At 43.2% G+C, this 24,837-nt stretch overlaps 1 protein-coding gene across 4 annotated transcripts in view; it reads right to left on the bottom strand.

Moving 5' to 3' along the window:
- LOC124606915 (hatching enzyme 1.2-like) overlaps positions 1-24,837 on the bottom strand; it is a 96,196-nt gene that overhangs the window by 42,897 nt on the left and 28,462 nt on the right. The window contains exons 1-3 of one of the 4 annotated variants that reach the window (XM_047139023.1): positions 5,169-5,226; positions 1,791-1,898; positions 1,413-1,513 (exon numbers count right to left, since the gene is read on the bottom strand). In XM_047139023.1, the coding sequence (XP_046994979.1) occupies positions 1,413-1,513; positions 1,791-1,890 (201 nt within the window). In that variant the 5' untranslated portion in view covers positions 1,891-1,898; positions 5,169-5,226. Of the gene's footprint in view, positions 1-1,412; positions 1,514-1,790; positions 1,899-4,651; positions 4,735-4,924; positions 5,022-5,168; positions 5,227-24,837 lie in introns of those variants that run through there. The other 3 variants (XM_047139021.1, XM_047139020.1, XM_047139019.1) reach the window with 3 other exon arrangements.

Raw genomic sequence — 24,837 nt, 5'->3', positions numbered from 1 at the left:
CATTAATACAAGACAACCAGATCATATGGAGCATATATACCTCATGTAGATTCATCCACAACAAGGTTATCAAGCCTTATTTTCTTGAGTAATAATTAAATGATGAACAGTAACCTGAATTTCTCGTAAAAGCACTAACAAAGTTGCTAGAAAATTAATGTGGTTGCACCAAGATGGGTTTCCTTAGTGGCTAGGTGTACCTTAAATCATTGTTTTCCTGCCCAGTGGATTTGTGCAGGACAGCCAAAGACTTATTAACCATGGTCACTAAATTTAATACACTTTATCATTTATATTGCTGATGTATCAAAGCCATTGCATACCAACTGGGCTCTACACATGAGATTATATGAAAGATATAGTTAGTAAAACACACTGGCCACTCCCAGATGTAGAGATACTACACAAAATGCGCAAAGGTGAGCATGACTATGCTTAGAATAAGGCAAATATTTTTAACAACTATTGCTGTAAACCATAACCAAAAAATCTGATGTTTCCTAATAACTTCTTGCAAATGTAAAAATTACAAAGAAAGATTATTTAAAATTAAAGGTTAAGACAAAGTTTTTCCCACTTCATAATATTTAAAAAGAACATCCATTATTCTACAGACTTTAATTTATTTTCTCCAGTAAGTGTTCAAATAGTCATCTACAGGAAGAGCACACACTATACAAAAAACTTTTCAGATGGAAAAATGTTCAGTTTTGAGTCCGATTTTAAATATAACTAACTTTTCTCATGTTCCCACTTGAAATTCTGGAGTTACTTCATTTTATACATTTTCTAGCAGCCTTCAGCCAATTTCAGATAAACCATTCGATTCATCCTTATCAGTTTGCTTAAAACACATTACACCCAAAAAAGATTAGGCAGAAATTAAAAAAAAAAAAGCCACCTATATGTTAGTCTGAAGCACCCAGTATATGAAATATCAAAATAATTCCCTCTGCAATTTCAGTCAGTTGTTGAAACATAGCTAATAAATGGCAAAATAAAGGAAAATTGGATTTCAATATTCTAGCAGCTATTTTGATTGAGAAGAATATAGTAGTTACTGTTTCATACATTATTTCTTAATGGCAGAGATCAAAAGATTATCATATTTACATCATTGATTATAGCATGAACTAGCCTATTTTTTATTTTCATCAAAGCAGTAATGCTTTTCTTCAGAATTTGCATCATTAAATTAAGAGTTAGATAAAATGTGTAATCTGACACCTTACCATGTGGATATTTAATTGAGGTACATGTGATATGCTCAGTGTCATTTCACTGCGTTGTTTCACTGGAAAGCAAAAACTATAATATCGGTTACAGTATGTGCACATTATGCTAGTAAAGGAATGAAATCATTCAGGTAATGGGAAGTGGTCTGTGGCCACTCTATACAATTTGCTTTTTACCTCATTGGTCATTGCCATGTCTCCTTGAAAAAGTCCTGGTTTCACTTCAGGATCATGGTCTGTCTCTTGCAGGGCATTTAAGCTCTCTATGCTCATGCGACCTGTAAGGAATGATACAGCGGGCAATACGTTATTTGTGTATCCGGTTATTGGTAAGGAGATATAGCTAACAGAGGAATGCGATCATCTATTCAGGAGTAAGGAATAAGGCTTCAATTTTGTCATCTCTTAGCATTTGAAGAACTGGTAGCTATAGCATAGGTCGCTACAGCATACATGGCTGTGGAACAGAGATCACTCTGTATTTTAGTCACTTAAGGGCCTGCTTAAAAGAAGGAACAGTAATATTGTCAAGGATCACTTGAAAGTCTAACCTACCTTCATTAGGAACAGGTGGCATTGTTGAGCTGGGTAAAGGATTCAGAGTCCTTGAAGCTACCATCGATAAAAGGTAGGGCATAAGCAATAGCTTCATCATTGTATTCCCTGCAAACGGAAAGGTTGTCAGTGAGTAAACACATTGCCATTGATTTATTGTTATAGTACTAATAATGACAGCCTCTCAGTGGTTGGGAAAGTCTTTACATATTTAAGAGGTAGTCATAAAGTTTTAATTATCACCTATAAAAGTAAGTTAAATAATTAATTTTTGTTTGTTTTGAGGTACATGTTTGTGGTCCTGGTACACATTGAAATCCTCATGCTACGCACCATGGCACACCACTAGAGGAGTCAAAGCAATATGTTGTGACCCTTCTCCACAATTTTGTTTTGGCTTGTCTGGTGGTGTATTACAGTACTGTAGTGTGGCAATTTCAATGTGTACCAGGAAAATTAAATACAAAATCATTTCTTTCTTAATGGTTTGAGATCACAGCAGCTATTTTCATAAATATTACTGAAGGAGCAAATTAATAACAATATTTACTTTTTCAAGGTGATAAATAAAATGTTATGGCTAACCCTCACAGAAAACAATAATCTTATACATGTTCTCACTATTGTAGAATTTAACAATATCAGAGAAGGAAAGTTGCTACAGACCATATAGCAGAGATGCTGAGTCGCAATAGGCACAACCAAAAGATTCACACAATTATAGCTTTCGGCCAATAAGGCCTTTGTCAGAAGTAGGCACACATGCACACATGCACTCATTCAAACACAACTTGCACACACGTCTGCAGTCTGAGAGAACTGAAACCACACTCTGAGACTGCGGATGTGTGTGCAAGTTGCATTTGCGTGAGAATACGTGTGCGTGTGTGTATGTGTGCCTACTGCTGACAAAGGCCAAAGCAAAACCAGTAACTCAATATATCCTAACTTGCCGTGTCACAGTGTACTGTTGCTTCGTGAATACATGTTAGGCACGTCGAGAAACTTTTAATGCCTTCTAATCTTTCATGTATAAAATATCTGAACTATAAAAAAATATTGTCACCAAATCATTTCTTGGAGTAGCCCTATTAGCAAAGAAATCGCCCATCATTATGGATGATTGTACACATAATAATAAAAAAATGTATTGTACATATATTATGGCTCTGAGCACTATGGGTTGTTTCAAATGGCTCTGAGCACTATGGGACTTAACTTCTAAGGTCATCAGTCCCCTAGAACTTAGAACTAATTAAACCTAACTAACCTAAGGACATCACACACACCCATGCCTGAGGCAGGATTCGAACCTGCGACCGTAGCAGTCACGCAGTTCCAGACATATATTATGTCTTTGCTTCTTTACATCTAGTAAAAAATCACATTTAGGAATGTCACAAAAGTTAGAAGCGTACTTTGGTATGTTACCAAGGAAAAAAGATTGAGAAACACAGTCCTAGCCAACTAGCCAATTAAGTTCAATGTTCCCTGAAAGAGTGGTTCGGTGTGGGGCGGTGGAGGGGTGAAGTGGACTGTGGTAGTCGTTCAAATGGCTCTGAGCACTATGGGACTTAACTTCTGAGGTCATCAGTCCCCTAGAACTTAGAACAACTTAAACCTAACTAACCTAAGGACATCACACACATCCATGCCCGAGGCAGGATTCGAACCTGCGACCGTAGGGTCGCGCAGTTTCCAGACTGAAGTGCCTAGAACCGCTCGGCCACGTCGGCCGGCAGTCATTTTAGGGTGTGGACCACCGCGGCTGTGGCGGGGACGGAGCCTCTCCGTCGTTTCTAGGCCCCCGGTTAACATACAATACAATACCAGTTCAATGTTATTTGTATTAATGGAGATAACATAACACTGGCGTAAACTTCCGAAAATACATATGACATTGAGTTAAAAAAAAAAAAAAAATTAACAGCGCCGTTTCTTGATTCTTTGGTGTACTACAAAACTAACAGTGCCATCTATTAGTTGTTTGCTGCACTATGCCATAATAATTACTAAGCAGAGCAGACGACAAAACTTTAGATATCTTTTTTTCTCTTGATCCGATTTTGATGAAATAAAGTACATACGTTTCCTCAAACTACGCTCATGTTACCTGTGAAAATCCCATGAAAACTCCTGTATTAATGTTCAGACAGACACAGCAGTTCTAGATAAAACTTTAAATTACTGTATCTTTTTTGTGATCCGATTTTGATGAAATAAAGTCTATACATTGGACCAAGCTACGCTCAACTTACCTTTGAAAGCCTCATGAAAACTCGTCTAGTAATTTTGGAGATCGTCATATTCAAACAGACAAGCACAATAGTTTAATAGTGTTATCACTAACATAGGTGTAGAAGTTTGGTATCGGCTATTACAATAGCCCTCCCTCCCCCCACCCCCTTCCTAACTCACCCAGAGAAATTTCACAGTCCAGAGGCACTGGCGCACAATGATTTTCCTATTACAACAGGTGCACTGCACTGTATTGCATAATGAAAAATACAAATATCATATGGAAGCGTTTTACATGTTCTGCGCAGTCAATTATGGCACACAGGACCTGTAGCACTGATTAACTGCGGATCCATATGTATCAGTTCTTCAAACTTTGTTATTTTAATTTTCTATAATATGTAACGGTAACGTCCAACAAAATCTTATTTTACTAATTTAAACACGACTGGTGCTACGCATCTCGAATTTTGAACCATTGCCTGTGCAACCTAATCTCTGAAATTGCCCGCCGCAGTTGACTTTTATTGCCTCCATTCACATAGTAAGAAAAATCATTGTTACGAAATAATGTCCCTCCACTGTACAATGAAAATAGAATTTTTGGATCAGCTGCAAATTACCAGGGCGTTCTTAGTATTGTTGTCACTAACAAGGAGACTTGCAGGGGCGAGGCATGTTCGTAACTGCTGTAATCACCGGTTACTTTTTCTTGCATTTCAACATTCTTGGTATATATCTTATGTACAATTTTAGTTGCAGGCATACTACTTGATACTTCTAAAACGCACTGTTAACCATGGGGCATTTAAAACATTAACAGCTGTCATTGTAACAGGCGGCAGTTGGAAGGGCATAGGGGCTGGTCATCTACACGCTACACTCGAATAACTTGCCAGCAACAGCGATTAATAGCGCTGGCGCACCCGACTGGAAGGTCCATCCACTCTCTCGCTGCCGCTAGACAAAGAGGAGGAGGGTTATGCAGCTGATGAAGGCAGACGATAATCGTGTGGCGCCCACAATTCTCTTGTTCTTCCAAAGACGCGTGTGTTATTCTTTCGCGAGTTGCAATGCTGAAAGTGTTCCGATATAAATCAGGATACATATTATAGTATTTCATTCTGTTTTAGTACATACTCGGACGGAAATAAATCGCAACACAATGTAGGAGTTGTGCGACGTAAACGAAAGTTGGTAGGCGTGTTTCCACATCTGAGAGAATAAGTCTATTCAAATTTCGCGCCAGTCGCATAAGAGTGGTGCCACTATGAAGTTACAAATCGGGCTTGTTTTAAATACACGCTGTAACGGTCGTGAACGTTAATTGCCTTTGAGAGTGGCACCTGGCTGTGTTTGAACGATGTCGTGTAATATGGCTACAAGAAGCTGGATGTTCCGTCAGCGATATTGCAGAAAGACTTGGCAGGAACGTAGCCAGTGTACATGGTAGCTGGCAGCGGTTGTCACAGAAGACTTGACTCCGGACGTCCACCTAGAGGGAAGATCTTCGTGTTCGGCTTATGGGTCTGATACGTACTTTGAGCAGCGGCTGGCAGCACAGTGAAACAACGAACTGTTACAAATCGGTTGCTTCAAGGGCAGCTCCGGGACAGATGCCCTGTAGCGCGCATTCCACTGACCCAAACAACCGCCATTTGCTTCTTCAGTGGTGTCAATCGAGAGCTCATTGGAGGACAGAGTGGAGGTCTGTTGTGTTTGCTGATGAAAGCTGGTTCTGCCTCGGTGCCAGTGAAGGCCGTGTTTCGGTTAGAAGGCCAGTTGAGCACCTGCAAACAACCCGTCTGTGTGCTAGACACACTGGACCTACCCCTGGAATTATGGTCTGGGGTGCGATTTCTTATGACAGCAGGAGCGCTCTCGTGGTTATCCCACGCATATTGACTGCCAGTTTGTACGTCAATCTAATGGTTCGACCTGTCTTTCGGGAACAGCATTCCAGTGGGCGTATTCCAACAGGATAATGCTCGCCCACATGCTGCTGTTGTAACCCAACGTGCTCTACAGGGTATCGACATGTTACATTGGCCTGTTCGATCTCCAGATCTGTGTCCAATCGAGCACATATGGGACATCATCGCACGACAATTCCAGCGTCATCCACCAACTCTGTATCGACCGACCAAGTGCAACAGGCATGGAACTCCATCCCACAAAATGACATCCGCCGCCTGTACAACAAAATGCATGCATAGAACGAAATTTTCACTCTACAGCGGAGTGTGCGCGCCGATACGAAACTTCCTGGCAGATTAAAACTGTGTGCCGGACCGAGACTCGAACTCGGGACCTTTGCCTTTCGTGGGCAAGTGTTCTACCAGGAGTGCTAGTTCTGCAAGGTTAGCAGGAGAGCTTCTGTGAAGTTTGGAAGATAGGAGACGAGTTGCTGGCGGAATTAAAGCTGCGAGGACGGGGCGTGAGTCGTGCTTGGGCAGCACAGTTGGTAGAGCACTTGCCCGCGAAAGGCATAGGTCCCGAGTTCGAGTCTCGGTCCGGCACAGTTTTAATCTACCAGGAAGTTACAATGCATGCATGTTCGTATGCTTGCGTACTGCATGCTGGCAGTTACACCAGTTATTAGCGTTGTGCAAAGGTTTATATCGCACATACGCCAACATGTGATCTTGCAATATTAATCACTTAAATATGTTAGCTAGATAAATGTATTCCCAAAATTTCATTAATCTACATTAATTTGTGTTGCGATTTTTTTCCATTGGTGTGTGATTATTTATTCATTATAATTTTAGTGAACAGGTATATTTTTAATGACTTCAAATTAGCTCCTTCGTAAGTGTGAAGTTGTGTTGCTGAAGCAGTATCGACGAAGTAGCGCGCTCCTTAAAAGATACAAATGTATCGTTGGCCATGTTTTGTTTACATCCGATGTATTGCCCCGTGTGGACAACATAGAAATAAGGATTCATGGCGTAGAGAAGCAACTGCAAGAACTGATGAAAATGAATAGGTCACAGGGCCCGGAAGGACTCCCAATTCGGTTTTACAAAGAGTAGGGGTCTACTCTACGGCAGTGGTCACTTACCTAGTTTGCATTTACGGCGAATCTCTTGCCCAACTCAAAGTCCCAAGCGACTGGAAAAAAGCACAGGCGACTCCTGTATATAAGAAGAATATATTCTGAGTTCGAATATGATAAATTTATTAGAGACCGAAAAACTTACGTCCATTAATCGGTTCAGAAAATATCGCCCACTTGAATCCCAGCTTGTCCTTCTATTACACGATATGCTGCGAACTATGGATGAAGGGCGATAAGCAGTTTCACTATTTCTATATTTCCGAAAAAGCATTTGACACGGTAACCCACAGCAGACTCTTAACGAAGATGCTAGTATACGTTAGTAGGTTCCCAGATATGTGAGTGCCTCGAAGCCTTCTTAAGCAATGGAAACCAGTATGTTGTCCTCGACGGCGAGTGTTCATCACAGACAAGGGTAACATCACGAGTGCCCCAGGGAAGTGTAAAAGGACCGCTGTTGTTCTCTATACAGGGTGGTCCATCGATCGTGACCGGGCCAAATATCTCACGAAATAAGCATCAAACGAAAAAACTACAAAGAACGAAACTCGTCTAGCTTGAAGGGGGAAACACGATGGTGCTGTGGTTGGTCCGCTAGGTGGCGCTGCCATAGGTCAAACGGATATCAACTGCGTTTTTTTTTAAATAAGAACCCCCATTTTTATTACATATTCGTATAGTCCGTAAAGAAATATGAATGTTTTAGTTGGACCACTTCTTTCGCTTTGTGATAGATGGCGCTGTAATAGTCACAAACGTATAAGTACGTATCATTCACGTAACATTCTGCCAGTGCGGACGGTATTTGCTTCGTGATACAGTACCCGTGTTAAAATGGGCCGTTTACCAATTGCGGAAAAGGCCGATATCGTGTTGATGTATGGCTATTGTGATCAAAATAGCCAATGGGCGTGTGCTATGTATGTTGCTCGGTATCCTGGACGACATCATCCAAGTGTCCGGACCGTTCGCCGGTAGTTACGTTGTTTAAGGAAACAGGAAGTGTTCAGCCACATGCGAAACGCCAACCACGACCTGCAACAAGTAGGTGTTTTAGCTGCTGTCGCGGCTAATCCGCACATCAGTAGCAGACAAATTGCACGAGAATCGGCAATCTCAAAAACGTCGGTGTTGAGAATGCTACATCAACATCGATTGCACCCGTACCATATTTCTGTGCACCAGGAATTGCATGGCGACGACTCTGAACGTCATGTACAGCTCTGCCACTGGGCACAAGAGAAATTACGGGACGATGACAGATTTTTTGCACGCGTTCTGTTTAGCGACGAAGCGTCATTCACCATCAGCGGTAACGTAAACCGGCTTAATATGCACTGTTGGGCAACGGAAAATCCACGATGGCTGCGACAAGTGGAACATCAGCGACCTTGACGGGTTAATGTATGGTGTGGCATGATGGGAAGGAGGATAATTGGCCCCCATTTTATCGAAGGCAATGTATGCTGATTTCCTACGTAATGTTCTACCGATGTTGCTACAAGATGTTTCACTGCATGACAGATAGGCGATATACTTTCAACATGATGGATGTCCGGCACGTAGCTTGCGTGCGTTTCAAACGGTACTGAATAGCATGTCATGACAGGTGGTTGGTCGTCGAAGCACCATACCATGGCCCGCACGTTCACCGGATCTGACGTCCCAGGATTTCATTCTGTGGGGAACGTTGACGGATATTTGCTATCGTGATCCACGGACAACGCCTGACTACATGTGTCAGCGTATAGCGCATTTTCAATGCATGTGCGAACATTACGGAAGGCGAACTACTCGCTGTTGAGAGGATAGTCGTTACACGTATTGCCAAATGCATTGAGGTTGACAGACATCATTTTGAGCATTTATTGCATTAATGTGGTATTTACAGGTAATCACAAAAATGGTTCTGAGCACTATGGGACTTAACATCTGTGGTCATCAGTCCCTTAGAACTTAGAACTACTTAAACCTAACTAACCTAAGGACATCACACACATCCATGCCCGAGGCAGGATCCGAACCTGCGACCGTAGCGGTCACGCTGTTTCAGACTAAAGCGCCTAGAACCGCACGGCCACACCGGCTGGCTACAGGTAATCACGCTGTAACAGCATGCTTTCTCAGAAGCGATAAGTTCACAAAGGTACATGTATCACATTGGAACAACCGAAATAAAATGTTCAAACGTAGCTACGTTCTGTATTTTAATTTAAAAAACCTACCTGTTACCAACTGTTCGTCTAAAATTGTGAGCCATATGTTTGTGACTATTACAGCGCCATCTATCACAAAGCGAAAAAAGTGGTCAAACTAAAACATTCATATTTCTTTACGTACTACGCAAAAATGTAATAAAAATGGGGGTTCCTATTTAAAAAAAACGCAGTTGATATCCGTTTCTATGGCAGCGCCATCTAGCGGACCAACCACAGCACCATCGTGTTTCCCCCTTCAAGCTAGACAAGTTCCGTTCTTTGTTGTTTTTTCGTTTGACGCTTATTTCGTGAGATATTTGGCCCGGTCACGATCAATGGACCACCCTGTATACATAAATGATTTGGCGGACAGGATGGGCAGCAATCTGCAGTCCTTTGCTGATGAAACTGTGGTGTACGGTAAGGTGTCGAAGATGATTGACGGTAGGATAATACGAGATGACTTAGACAAAATTTCTAGTTGGTGTGATGAATGGCAGCTGGCTCTAAATGTAGAAAAGTATAAGTTCATGAAAATGAGTAGCAAAAAGCCCTTGATGTTCGGATACAGCATTAGAAGTGTCCTGCTTGACACAGTCAGGTCGTTTAAGCATCTTGGCTTAACATTGCAGAGTGATATGAAATGGAACGAGCATGTGAGGTTCGCGGCAGGGAAGATGAATGGCCGACTTCAGTTAATTGGGAGGATTTTAGGTAAGTGTGGTTCATCAGTAAAGGACACCGCGTATAGGACGCCCTTGTGACCTATTCTGGAGTACTACTGGAGTGTTTGTGATCCGTACGAGGTCGGACTGAAGGAAGACATCGAAGCAATTCTGAGGCGGGGTGCTAGATATGATACTGGAAGGTTCGGCCGGCCGGGGTGGCCGAGCGGTTCTAGGCGCTACAGTCTGGAACCGCGCGACCGCTACGATCGCAGGTTCGAATCCTGCCTCGGGCATGTGTGATGTCCTTAGGTTAGTTAGGTTTAAGTAGTTCTAAGTTCTAGGGGACTGATGACCACAGTAGTTAAGTCCCAGAACCATTTGAACTGGAAGGTTCGAACAACACGCAAGTGTTACGGAGAAGCTTCGGGAACTCAGACGGAAATCCCTGGAGAGAAGGCAACTTTCTATTCGAACAACATTATTGAGAAAATTTACGGAACCGGCATTTGAAGCTGACTGCAGAAAGATCCTACTGCCGCCAAACATACATTTCTCCTTAACAACCATCAAGTTACGAAGGTAATCCCAAAAGTAAGGTCTCGTATTTTTTTATAAGTACAGAACTCTGTTTGCGTGGCAGTTGGTCACGCCGTTATGAAGAGTGCTTCACGCGCTGTGTGTGAACATGCGCACGCCGCGCTGAGGCGCTGAGTCTTGGCTTGGCAGCTGTTGAGAATGCAGCTGCCGTTGGATGTTACCGCCAAGTGCGAATTGCGCGCAGTTGTTCGGGTTTTGAACGCAAAGGGCACTGCGCCGATTGAAATCCATCGCCAATTGACGGAAGTGTATGGTGAGTCGTGCATGAATGTCAAAAATGTTCGTAAGTGATGTAGAGAGTTTGCAGCTGGTCGGATAGATAATTCACGACGAACAAAGGAGCGGGAGACCGTCAATTTCTTTGGAGACAGTGTTGAAAGTTGAGCAAAGCGTGCGTGACGATCGGCGGATCACCCTGGATGATCTCTGCACGTTGGTTCCTGAGGTTTCCCGAAGCACCGCTCACAGAATTTTAACGGAAACATTGAACTACCGGAAGGTGTGCGGAAAATGGGTGCCACGCATGCTGACTGAGGTCCACATGTGGCAACGAGCTGATGCTTCCAGCGCATTTCTCCACCGCCTTGCAGCGGAACAGGAACAACTTTCTGGACTCAACTGTGACGGGTGACGAAACCTGGGCATACCACTTTACACCTGAGGCCAAGCAACAATCACGCCAGTTCATAACTTCCTGAACAGCATGGCGGCGAGCTGGTATGACATGGGCGTACAAAAACTGCCACAGCGTCTACAAAAATGCATCGACAGAAATGGTGATTATGTCGAAAAATAGCTAAATGTTAAAGCTGTACACTGATGTAAACCATTGTATAAATGAACAGGTGTCTCTACATATAAAAAAACAGGAGACCTTACTTTTGGGATTACCCACGTAAGATACGAGAAATTAGGGGTCATACAGAGGCATATAGATAGCCGCTTTTCCCTCGCTGTATTTGCGAGTGGTACAGAAAAGGAAACGATTAGTAGTGGTACAGAGTACCCTCCGCCACGCACCGTACGGCAGTTTGCGGAGTATGAATGTAGATGTAGATGGAGGTATTGTGGCCAAAAGATTGGTGTGAGCGAGTACATACAGTACGCATGGATACTCATTAAATTTGCCAGTACAAGGTTAAATTTTTGTTTGAGAAATGCCTTGATATAAGAAATGTTCAGAAGCGCAACGAATCCTCTCTTCGAGACACCAGTCACAAACAAGACTTTCTCATCTTGCTTTGTTGCCCATTGGAAAAGGATTGCTCAAGTCCGTGAAACAAGTCCACTCTACGACTCCGTGATTGAAGGTTTCGACAAGAACGACCGCAGAATTCACCTCAAATATAAATAAAACAATGAGTACCAGAATTTTTAATATCATTCTTATTCATGTAGACAGAACAACAGATATTTTCCAAGTATCCGGTATCGCTCTGTAGACCCAATCTTTATGAAGTTGTGTCTTGTACGTTAATAGACGCCATAAGGAATTATTCACTGTAGGCCCTAATACCAGGGCGCGATGCTACGCAATAACGGACAATCGTAAACAATACATAATAATAATAACAATGACAATAATAATAATATTTGCAGCAATCGTTCTGTTACTTTCAACAATTTTTTTGAAGACGATTAAAGTTACGAATACCTCATGACTGGAGACTGACCCTGCTTGTCATCACCGGTTTAGTCCACATTTATTATGTATTTAGGGCTTGGCCAGAAAAGAAAGTCATAAAACGGGAGCTCCAGATGGAAAAGCGTTTCAGAAAAGAAACAGCATCTCTTGGCGCGGGTCGGGCAAGTTATAAGCGGTTTATGTTAAGGTCGTTTCCAGGCAACTGTCGGTAAGCGGAAAGTGTGGATGACAGTAATCGAACGGCCTTGGGGTCGAGCCCCTTGCCGGCACGGTGGCTCACCGTTCTCGGTCAGAGGGCCGACTGCTCTCTGCGATAAAAAAATTAAAAAAAACTGGATAAAGGAATCAACGGTCGACTTGAATGGACATCATGTGACGTCCGCCCACACCAAATGTAACGAACAATACTGAACAAAATGAAAAAAAGTCTCCATGCGGAATTTTTTTATTTTCAATTTTTACATTACTTACAGTGCACAAGAAACCTAAATAACGCACAATGTGTTGTATTTATTAATATTTTCATAAATGGCATGAAAAGGAAAGGTGAAGGAAAGTTTGGCATTGCAAATAAGTTTCCGAAAAAGGATTGTACTTATGGTGTCTACGAGGACTCTGCAAACAACTTTCCTAGAAAGAAGAGTAATTAATGTGTGCAGGACTTCGTAATCCGTTAGTTTCATTTTGGCCTTCAAGGAGCCGTCAGCAGCTCCACGCGAACAGCGGGTTCCCGATGCATGTAAACTCTGCCCATCGGCCTCTGGGGTACGGAGCTTATTCGCTCGCTAGCTCTCGACCGAGTAACGTCAGTTTTTGGAGAAAATTGTGAGAAGGTAGTGAGAGTATTGTTTTTTCTATAGAGACTTTAAGCAACTATTTAATTGTAAAAATGCTGCAAGATGCATAGAAAATTACTAGTTTCTCTGTTTTTACAACGAATATCACGCCAGCACATATAAATTATTAACTGGAAAACAATAAAAGTATCTAATTTCACATACGAAATTCTCGTGAACGCCTTACGTTGTCATTTTGGAAATTTATTTGCAGTCTCACATTTTCCTTAGCCTTTTCCTTTTCGCGCTTACATGTACAATATAATGAGCATTATTTCGGTTTATTTGCAGTGAAAGTATGTAAAGACTGAAAATTAAAAAAATGTTTCCGCGTACTTGTTCCGTAGATCATGAATACGACACTTCGTAATGATGTGGAACGTGTCAGGTTAATAAAAGGTGTCTATACAAGATATTACATTACACAAAATATTACATGACACTTAATATTTAATTTTTTTTTGGTGGGGCTTGGGGATATTACCCACTTACCATATCCAAAAATTCATCCAATGAGTAGAAGGAGTTGCCATTAAGAAATTCTTTTAATTTCCTTTTAAATGCTATATGCTATATGGCTGTCAGACTTTTGATGCTATTAGGTAAGTGACCAAAGACTTTTGTGGCAGCATAATTTACCCCTTCTGAGCCAAAGTTAGATTTAACCTTGAGTAGTGAAGATCAACCTTTCTCCTAGAGTTACAGCCATGTACACTGCTATTACTTTGGAATTCGTTCGGATTGTTAATAACAATGTATATTGTGAGGCTACAGTGAAGATCCCTAGCTCTTTAAATAAGTGTCAGCAGGTTGATCTTGGATGAGCTCCAGCAATTATTCTGATTACACACTTTTCTGCAATGAACACTCTTTTACTCAATGATGAGTTACCCCAGAATATGATGCCATGCGAAAGCAGAGAATGAAAACAGGCGTGACAAGCTAATTTACTGAGGTGTATATCGCCAAAATTTGTAATGACCCTAATAGCATAAGTAGCTGAACTCAAACGTTTCAGCAGATCCTCAGTGTGTTTTTACAGTTCAACCCCTCATCAATGCATACACCTAGAAATTTTGAATATTCTACCTTAGCTACCGATTTCTGATCGAAGTCTATATTTATTAATGATGTCATTCCATTTACTGTGTAGAACTGTATATACTGTGTTTTGTCAAAGTTTAATGAGAGCCCATTTGCAGAGAACCACTTAATGATTTTCTGAAAAACATCGTTTACAGTTTCACCAGTTAATTCTTGTCTGCTGGGTGTAATAGCTATACTTATATCATCGGCAAAAAGTACCAGCTTTGCATCTTCGTGAATATAGAATGGCAAGTCATTAATATATATTAAGAACAGCAGAGGACCCAAGACCGAACCTTGCGGCACCCCGTTCTTGATTGTTCCCCAAATGTGAGAAATCATCAGTTTTTTGCATGTTATGTGAACTGCTTATTTCAACTTTCTGCACTCTTCCAGTTAGATATGATTTAAACCATTTGAGCACTGTCCCATTCATACCACAGTACTTGAGCTTATCTAAGTATTCCATGATTTACTCTTCCCGCTGCGCCAACAACTGCTAGGAAACGACGTTCTCATAAATAAATGACTCGTCTGCATGTTGGGCCATCTGGAGTTACTGGTTCCGTCACTTTCATTTCTGGCCACACCATATATCTACAGATTGTTGTTGTTGTTGTGGTCTTCAGTCCAGAGAATGAAACCTACATCCTTCTGAATCTGCTTACTGTATTCATCTCTTGGTCCCCTTCTGCGATTTTTACCCTCCACGCTGCCCTCCAATACTAAATTGGTGATCCCTTGATGCCTCAGAACATGTTCTGCCAACCGATCCCTTCTTCTAGTCAAGTTGTGCCACAAATCTCCTTCTCCCCAATTCTATTCGCTATGGTCGCAGGTTCGAATCCTGTCCCGGGCATAGATGCGTGTGATGTCCGTAGGTTAGTTAGGTTTAAGTAGTTCTAAGTCTAGGGGACTGATGACCTCAGATGTTAAGTCCCATAGTGCTTAGAGCCATTTGAACCAATTCTATTCAGTGCCTCCTCATTAGTTATGTGATCTACCCATCTAATCTTCAGCATTCTTCTGTAGCACAACATTTCGAAAGCTTCTATTCTCTTCTTGTTCAAACTATTTATTGTCCACGTTTCACTTCCATACATGGCTACACTCCATACAAATACTTTCAGAAACGACTTCGTGACACTTAAATCTATACTCGATGTTAACAAATTTCTCTTCTTCAGAAACGCTTTCCTTGCCATTGCCAGTCTACACTTTATATCCTCTCTACTTCGACCATCATCAGTTATTTTGCTCCCCAAATAGCACAACTCGTCTACTACTGTAAGTGCCTCATTTCCTAATCTAATTCCCTCAGCATCACCTGATTTAATTCGACTACATTCCATTATCCTCGTTTTGCTTTAGCTGATGTTCATCTTATATCCTCCTTACAAGACACTGTCCATTCCGTTCAACTGCTCTTCCAGGTCCTTTGCTGTCTCTGACAGAATTACGATGTTATCGGCAAACATCAATGTTTTAATTTTTTCTCCATGGATTTTAGTTCCTACTCCGAATTTTTCTTTATTTCCTTTACTGCTTGCACAATATACAGATTGAATAACATCGGAGATAGGTTACAACCCTGTCTCACTTCCTTCCCAACCACTGCTTCCCTTTCATGCCCCTCGACTATTTATAACTGCCATCTGATTTCTGTACAAATTGTAAATAGCCTTTCGCTCCCTGTATTTTACCCCTGCCACCTCCAGAATTTGAAAGAGAATATTCCAGTCAACATTGTCAAACGCTTTCTCTAAGTCTACAAATGCTAGAAACGTAGGTTTGCCTTTCCTTAATCTATCTTCTAAGATAAGTTGTAGGGTCAGTATTGACTCAGGTGTTCCAACATTTCTACGGAATCCAAACTGATCCTCCCCGAGGTCGGCTTCTACCAGTTTTTCGATTCGTCTGTGAAGAATTCGTGTTAATATTTTGCAGCCGTGACTTATTAAATTGATAGTTCGGTAATTTTCACATATGTCAACACCTGCTTTCTTTGGGATTGGAATTATTATATTCCTCTTGAAGTCTGAGGGTATTTCTCCTGTCTGATACATCTTGCTAACCAGATGGTAGAGTTTTGTCAGGGCTGGCTCTTCCAAGGTTTAGTTCTAATGGAATGTTGTCTAGTCCCGGGGCCTTGTTTTGACTTAGGTCCATACAGTAAAGGTGCATGCCCTCGGGAAAAATTTGGCTTTAGCTTCCCCTTGCTTTCAGCCGTATGCAATACAGACACAGCAAGGCCGTTTTGGTTAATGTTACAAGGCCAGATCAGACAATCATCCAGACTGTTGCCCCTGCAACTACTGAAAAGGCTGCTGTCCCTCTTCAGGAACCACACGTTTGTCTGGCCTCTCAATAGATAACCCTCCGATGTGGTTGCACCTACGGTACTGCTATCTGTATCGCTGAGGCGCGCAAGCCTCCCCACCAACGGCAAGGTCCATGGTTACAGATTATAAATAAGAATGTAAATGTTTGTCTCTTCAGAATCAGGTATCACCATTCGAATACTCAAGTGTTTCATATAGTTCAAATGGTTCAAATGGCTCTGAGCACTATGGGACTTAACTTCTGAGGTCATCAGTCCTCTAGAACTTAGAACTACGTAAATCTAACTAACCTAAGGACATCACACACATACATGCCCGAGGCAGGATTCGAACCTGCGACCGTAGCGGTCGCGCGGTTCCAGACTGTAGCTCCCAGAACCGCTCGGCCACCACGGCCGGTGTTTCATATACACTCCTGGAAATTGAAATAAGAACACCGTGAATTCATTGTCCCAGGAAGTGGAAACTTTATTGACACATTCCTGGGGTCAGATCCATCACATGATCACACTGACAGAACCACAGGCACATAGACACAGGCAACAGAGCATGCACAATGTCGGCACTAGTACAGTGTATATCCACCTTTCGCAGCAATGCAGGCTGCTATTCTCCCATGGAGACGATCGTAGAGATGCTGGATGTAGTCCTGTGGAACGGCTTGCCATGCCATTTCCACCTGGCGCCTCAGTTGGACCAGCGTTCGTGCTGGACGTGCAGACCGCGTGAGACGACGCTTCATCCAGTCCCAAACATGCTCAATGGGGGACAGATCCGGAGATCTTGCTGGCCAGGGTAGTTGACTTACACCTTCTAGAGCACGTTGGGTGGCACGGGATACATGCGGACGTGCATTGTCCTGTTGGAACAGCAAGTTCCCTTGCCGGTCTAGGAATGGTAGAACGATGGGTTCGATGACGGTTTGGATGTACCGTGCACTATTCAGTGTCCCCTCGACGATCACCAGTGGTGTACGGCCAGTGTAGGAGATCGCTCCCCACACCATGATGCCGGGTGTTGGCCCTGTGTGCCTCGGTCGTATGCAGTCCTGATTGTGGCGATCACCTGCACGGCGCCAAACACGCATACGACCATCATTGGCACCAAGGCAGAAGCGACTCTCATCGCTGAAGACGACACGTCTCCATTCGTCCCTCCATTCACGCCTGTCGCGACACCACTGGAGGCGGGCTGCACGATGTTGGGGCGTGAGCGGAAGACGGCCTAACGGTGTGCGGGACCGTAGCCCAGCTTCATGGAGACGGTTGCGAATGGTCCTCGCCGATACCCCAGGAGCAACAGTGTCCCTAATTTGCTGGGAAGTGGCGGTGCGGTCCCCTACGGCACTGCGTAGGATCCTACGGTCTTGGCGTGCATCCGTGCGTCGCTGCGGTCCGGTCCCAGGTCGACGGGCACGTGCACCTTCCGCCGACCACTGGCGACAACATCGATGTACTGGGGAGACCTCACGCCCCACGTGTTGAGCAATTCGGCGGTACGTCCACCCGGCCTCCCGCATGCCCACTATACACCCTCGCTCAAAGTCCGTCAACTGCACATACGGTTCACGTCCACGCTGTCGCGGCATGCTACCAGTGTTAAAGACTGCGATGGAGCTCCGTATGCCACGGCAAACTGGCTGACACTGACGGCGGCGGTGCACAAATGCTGCGCAGCTAGCGCCATTCGACGGCCAACACAGCGGTTCCTGGTGTGTCCGCTGTGCCGTGCGTGTGATCATTGCTTGTACAGCCCTCTCGCAGTGTCCGGAGCAAGTATGGTGGGTCTGACACACCGGTGTCAATGTGTTCTTTTTTCCATTTCCAGGAGTGTAGTTACTGGAAGGCTATCTGGTATACATGTAATACATATGTAAAAAAAGAGAAAACATACAAATGTAAATGTTGGCCCGTTAAAAATCGTTAATCTCCGTAAGTTTTTGGCCGATTGTTTTGAAATTTTGACAGAACTTCAAATTCTAATGCGGGCATGCTTTAGGTACATAATTATTTAATATATGATGTATAATATATGCATATGTAACTTTTTGAGATTTTTGTAACAACGGTTCTCTATTATTAAATTTCTGAAAATTTATGTATTACATTTATTTAAAAATAGGAAATAAAAACACGCATGTATACCAACAGTCGTTGTATCAAAATTTCAAAGCAATCGGTCAAAAACTTTCGATGTTTCCCGATTAGGAACATCTACACTTTCCATATAAGTACGAACATAGATGTTTGTTTCTTCAAAATCTCAAATCTATGAAAGTTCTTCATGGATTGCTTTGAAATTTTGGAACAACGGTACATTTCGAGTACTCAAGTGTTTTTATATACCTACTGGAGCTCCATCTGGTTTATATGTAATGTATATGTAATAAAAGGGGGAACGTTATAAAAATGTAAATGTTAGTTTGTTCAGAATAGTTTATCTCCGAAAGTTCTTGACCGATTTCTTTGAAATTTGTTCGCAACGTTGAATTCTAATGCAGGCTTCTTTTTAGGTACCTTATTTACCAAAAATCTCAAAATGTGTGAGGCCTATTCGGAAAGTAAGGTCCATTGGTCGCAAAATGGAAACCACTGTGAAAATCAAAAATGTTTTAATTGCAACAGTTAGTTACACCTTCCACCTACTTCTCTACATAATCGCCGCTCCGATTTAGACATTTGTCGTAGCATTGTACCAACTTTCCAATACCCGCGTCATAGAAGCAAGCCGGCTGTGCTTCCTGCCAATTCTCTACGCTGGTCTACAGATCGTTGTCTGTGCCAGAATATCGTCTTCATAGCTAGCGGTTCATGTAAGCAGAAATGAAACTCAGGGAGAGTCAATTACGGGCTCTATTGTAGGTGATCAAACACTTCCCATCGAAAATGCTGCAGTGGCATCTTCATTGCCGCTTAAGAGTGCGGCTGAAAATTGTCACGCGGAAGGAAACGTATGACAGTTATGTTATGTGGGCTGTATGACATCAGGCGAAATCTCACACCAGGCCCTCACATTTGGCGGGAGACACTATTGTTGTAAGCATCTTTATGTGCTCAGGACTGAAAAGAGCGAAGTGACGCGACCGACAGGCATAACAGAGACACTACTCAACATATCTGTGCAAAGCTTCATCGGATTTTCACTGTGGTTTTCATTTCGCACGCCATCGGATCTTACTTTAAGAATAGCCCTCGTACTTTTCCAATTTACTTAAAAAAAATTTCACGCTACTGTAATAAAGGTTTAGACACATATAGAGAGAGGGTGAAAGGAAATGGATATAGAAAACAGGAAGGAGGAATGGTGGACAAAGAGAGGTGGCGGAGGAGATGGAGAAAGAGAGGGAAGTAGATGAACATAGAGAGGTGGGAGGAGATGACGGACAGATGGAGAGAGAGAGAGAGAGAGAGAGAGAGAGAGAGAGAGAGAGAGAGAGAGGAGGCAGGATGAAACGGATTGGGGGGGGGGGGGGAGAGGAAAAGAAAAGATAGACAGAGAGAGGGGAGGAGGTGATGGACAGGTAGAGGGTGAAAGAAGATGGACAAAGAAAGGGGGAGGGGGACAGGTTAGAGAAGAAGATTAGGACGTATACCCAGTTCCCATACATGTTAGAAACGTGTGCTTTCTCTTTTCTTCCTTTTCCATGATCTACAGCAAAGCGTAGTACGAGTACACCATAAATTTGGACGAAATCGGCGATAACGAGTAGGCGTGGTCCATTTAGCAAATAGTAAGTTCATATTTTTACCACAGCTCGAATTACTAGCAAACGAAACGGGTAGCTGCCTGCCGTTGCAGGCGCTGTCTTGTGTTGACTGCCACGCAGCTGATTATAAATTACATCACGTCTACACCCGACGTAAAAAAAGTGAAATGTATCATATTATCAACTGATAAAGTTTAGAAATCTGGATGGAACAAAACTTCGAGGCACCCTCCACTCTCCACTGGCACCACTGCGCGAGAGAGAATGAGAACGTTTGCATATCTGAATGCAAAATGGCGACTCCTGTGTGTAAAGCTTGCAGTTTGCTAAGAAGTAATCTCTAATTCAGTTCAACATACATTTCGTTTAATGTTTAATTGTGATCCACATGTGGCAGGAACGTCTGCCGATGCTACAGTCTGTGTGCAAAGGGAAAACCAAGGGACGACCAAAAGTGCCTGAATATGATGTTGGGCGTGGCAGGGAATCTTATCTTTATAGGCCTAAGGAGTCTCTTTAATTGTGACTTTGAACCAACTCACTACACCACTTACAGTTAATACTACAAGGTCGTGTTGAAAAATAATGCCTTCGCATTTTTTCGTGAAAACTATTAAAGCTTTTTAAATAAAACAAGCGTTATTAACATTCTACATCTTTATTTTCATGTCTACGTAGCTGCTGCCGTAACTGCGTCGGTGGATGAGAAACAGCATGCCGTTCGGAGCAGCCTCTCCTTTAACATCACAATGTAGACCACATACCAGCGCTATGACATCTGCAACAATCCGATGCCCTGGGTTCACTGTCATCGATCTTCCTCCATACAGTCCCGACTTGGCCCCTCCCGATTTTCATCTGTTTCCAAAACTTAAAGAATACCTTCGAGTACATCACTTTGATAGTGATAAAGCGGTGCAAGCAGAGGTTAGGTTTTGGCTCCGTCAACGAAATCAAACATTCTACAGTGACGGTATCAACAAACTGGTCTCTCGTTGGGAGAAATGTGTTCGGTGCTAGGGTGACTATGTTGAGAAGTAAATACGTAGACATGAGGAATAACGATGTAGAATGTTAATAACATTTGTTTTATGTAAAAAGCTTTAAGAATTTTCACATGCAAAATTCGGATGCATTACTTGTCTGCACACCCTCATATTAAAATTTATAGCTGGGACGTTCTTTTAGGGTCAGCCTGTACATTAAGTTCCCTGAACAGTTTGCTGTTACATTTAGGTTAGGGCTGTGTCGATCTGCTACGATCGTAGCAACGTGTCTATGACTTCGTTCCATGTCTGCCCCATGACTACTTTATAAGGACTCCAAACTCCTGCAGTACTCTAGAATTGGTTGCACAAGTACACTACAGGCCATTAAAATTGCTACACCACGAAGATGACGTGCTACAGACGCGAAATTTAACCGACAGGAAGAAGATGCTGTGATACGCAAACGATTAGCTTTTCAGAGCATTCACACAAGGCGACACCTACAACGTGCTGACATGAGGAAAGTTTCCAACCGATTTCTCATACACAAACAGCACTTGACTGGCGTTGCCTGTTGAAACGTTGTTGTGATGCCTCGTGTAAGGAGGAGAAATGCATACCATCACGTTTTCGACTGTGACAAAGGTCGGATTGTAGCCTATCGCGATTGCGGTTTATCGTATCGCGACATTGCTGCTCGCGTTGGACGAGATCCAATGATCGTTGGCAAAATATGGAATCGGTGGGTTCAGGAGGGTAATACGGAACGCCGTGCTGGGTTCCCAACGGCCTCGTATCACTGGCAGTCAAGGTGACAGGCATATTATCGGCATTGCTGTAATGGATCGTGCAGCCACGTCTCGATCCCTGAGTCAACAGATGGTGACGTTTGCAAGACAACAACCATCTGCACGAACAGTTCGACGACGTTTGCAGCAGCATGGACTATCAGCTCGGAGATCATGGCTGCGGTTACCCTTGACGCTGCATCACAGACAGGAGCGTCTGCAATGGTGTACTCAACGACGAACCTGGGTGCAAGAATGGCAAAGCGTCATTTTTTCGGATGTATCCAGGTTCTGTTTACAGCATCATGACGGTCGCATCCGTGTTTGGCGACATCGCGGTGAACGCACATTGGAAGCGTGTATTCCTCACCGCCATACTGACGTATCACTCGGCGTGATGGTATGGGATGCCATTGGTTGCACGTCTCGGTCACCTCTTGTTCACATTGACAGCACTTTGAACAGTGGACGTTACACTTCTCATGTCTTACGGCCCGTGGCTCTGCCATTCATTCGATCCCTGCGAAACCCTACATTGCAGCAGGATAATGTACGACCGCATGTTGCAAGTCCTGTACGGGCCTTTCTGGATACAGAAAATGTTCGACTGCAGCCCTGGCCAGCACATTCTCCAGATCTCTCACCAATTGAAAAGTTTTTGTCAATGGTGGCAGATCAACTGGCTCGTCACAATACGCCAGTCACTAATCTTGATGAACTGTGGCATCGTGTTGAAGTTACATGGGAAGCTGTACCTGTACACGCCATCCAAGCTCTGTTTGACTCAATGCCCAGGCATATCAAGGCCGTTATTACGGCCAGAGGTGGTTGTTCTGGGTACTGATTTCTCAGGATCTATGCACCCAAATTGCGTGAAAATTTAATCACATGTCAGTTCTAGTATAATATATTTGTCCAATGAATACCCGCTTATCATCTGCATTTCTTCTTGGTGTAGCAATTTTAATGGCCAATAGTGTATCTTGTAAGTGATTTCCTTTACAATTGCGTTGATTCGTCTCAGAAACCCTCCAACAAAACTAAGTCTTCCATTTGACTCCCCTAAAACTACACTGTCTGACAGAAACAAATGAAACACAGAGAAGAGGAAGTGAAAACGAAATGAAGCTTCACGTGATGGGAGAGTATCACTTCAGTGATTACAGACTCGAGTCAAATTTACAAAGAAAATAGCAGTACGAGCCCACTTATCAATATGATGTAGCAGCCTCTCTGGCCTGGATGCATGCACTGACTCGTTGCATACTCAACTAAGGCAAGTTTGGCCACAACTTTTGTAAATAGTGCTTTATATTCAGGGCACTGGCTCTGGGACAGAGTTGACATCTCAGCTGGTCCCACACGTTCTGTCGGGGACAGGTCTTGGGATCTTGCTGACCTCGTGGGTCCCTCATCACACAACATTTCGTAAACACGTACCGTGTATGGATGAGCATTGTCCTGTTGAAAAATGGCACCACGTGATTTTCGCTTGAGAGGTACCACATGACAACGTACGAGATCCATGACATGCCATTCTGTCGTCAGAGTTTCCTTAATCACTACCAGCCGTGATACGCAGAGCAAGAAATGAGCCTGTGTTCGATATTCATTCCGTTGGTCTTGTGGAGTATGTATTTACGACTGTAGTGCTGAAGACAATAATGGGAGAGCAGAACATAGCGAGTGAGAAATGAGTGCTAGTGAAATGTCAGGTACAACGGCAATAATCGAAGTTCAATTAAGGAATTTGTGAAATAAGATACAGAACCAAACAGAAATATGAAATGTGGTATCCTATGAGCTAACACCTCGAACTTACCGAAAGAGCATTCTACATACCTCCATCCCCTAGCTAACCTAAGGGTGGTCCATTGATCATGACCGGGCCAAATATCGCACGAAATAAGCGTCAAACGAAAAAACTACAAAGAACGAAACTTGTCTAGCTTGAAGGGGGAAACCAGATGGCGCAATGGTTGGCCCGCTATATGGCGCTGCCATAGGTCAAACGGATATCAACTGCGTTTTTTTTTTTAAATAGGAACCCCCATTTTTATTACCTATTCGTGTAGTACGTAAAGAAATATGAATGTTTTAGTTGGACCACTTTTTTCGCTTTGTGACAGATGGCGCTGTAATAGTTACAAACGTATAAGTACGTGGCATCACGTCCTATTTCGTATGGCTTCTTAGAATTACTCGTAAACATACCGCGTGGCATGCGCGAAATGCTCACGACTAGTCTTGTAATGAAATACTATGTGGTTCTTTCTCGTAGGTATTACCTTATATTTGTCGACATTTAAAGAGAGCTGCCACTAACTGCACCAAGTGGTCATCTTGGACAAATATTTCTGCAGTTCCTTACGATAGAGCAACGGTGATACTTTCCTGTCAAATTAACGCGATCAGGTTACTGCGTAAGTAGTATGGTATTCGGATACAGATTGCTATAGTCAGCAAGCTGCAGGTGTGAAACGAAACCGGCCGAGGAAAACAGATTAACGTCTGTGCCATTCCTAAGGATGTAATTTCGGATCGCAAAACCGGCTATCAGGACGAACACCGCGAAAACGGGTCCTCTTAAAACAGACGAGGTGCAGCGCCGCAGCCGGTTTCTACGATGACCTTGAGACGCAGGTGAACGCCCGGAACATATTACTATGCAGGCGTGCTAACGTAAATTGAGCCGTGTTTACGGTGTCGGGTGAGGCAACGCAGGTCGCGTCCCGTAGCGGTCCTGCCTGACTTACATTGTGTGTGTGTGTGTGTGTGTGTGTGTGTTTCCTAGCCCCCGTTACACCGAAGCGTACACAAGCGAATGCGCATTCGCAACCAATGCGCAGAGAATTTTCTGGGGCAGTGGTCGTGAAACTTTTTTGCTCAAGAG

The sequence above is a fragment of the Schistocerca americana genome, chromosome 3 (assembly GCF_021461395.2).
Source record: "Schistocerca americana isolate TAMUIC-IGC-003095 chromosome 3, iqSchAmer2.1, whole genome shotgun sequence".
NCBI lineage: Eukaryota > Metazoa > Arthropoda > Insecta > Orthoptera > Acrididae > Schistocerca > Schistocerca americana.
The sequence above is the reverse complement of the archived record's forward strand: the minus strand, read 5'-3'. Positions and strand labels throughout refer to the sequence as shown.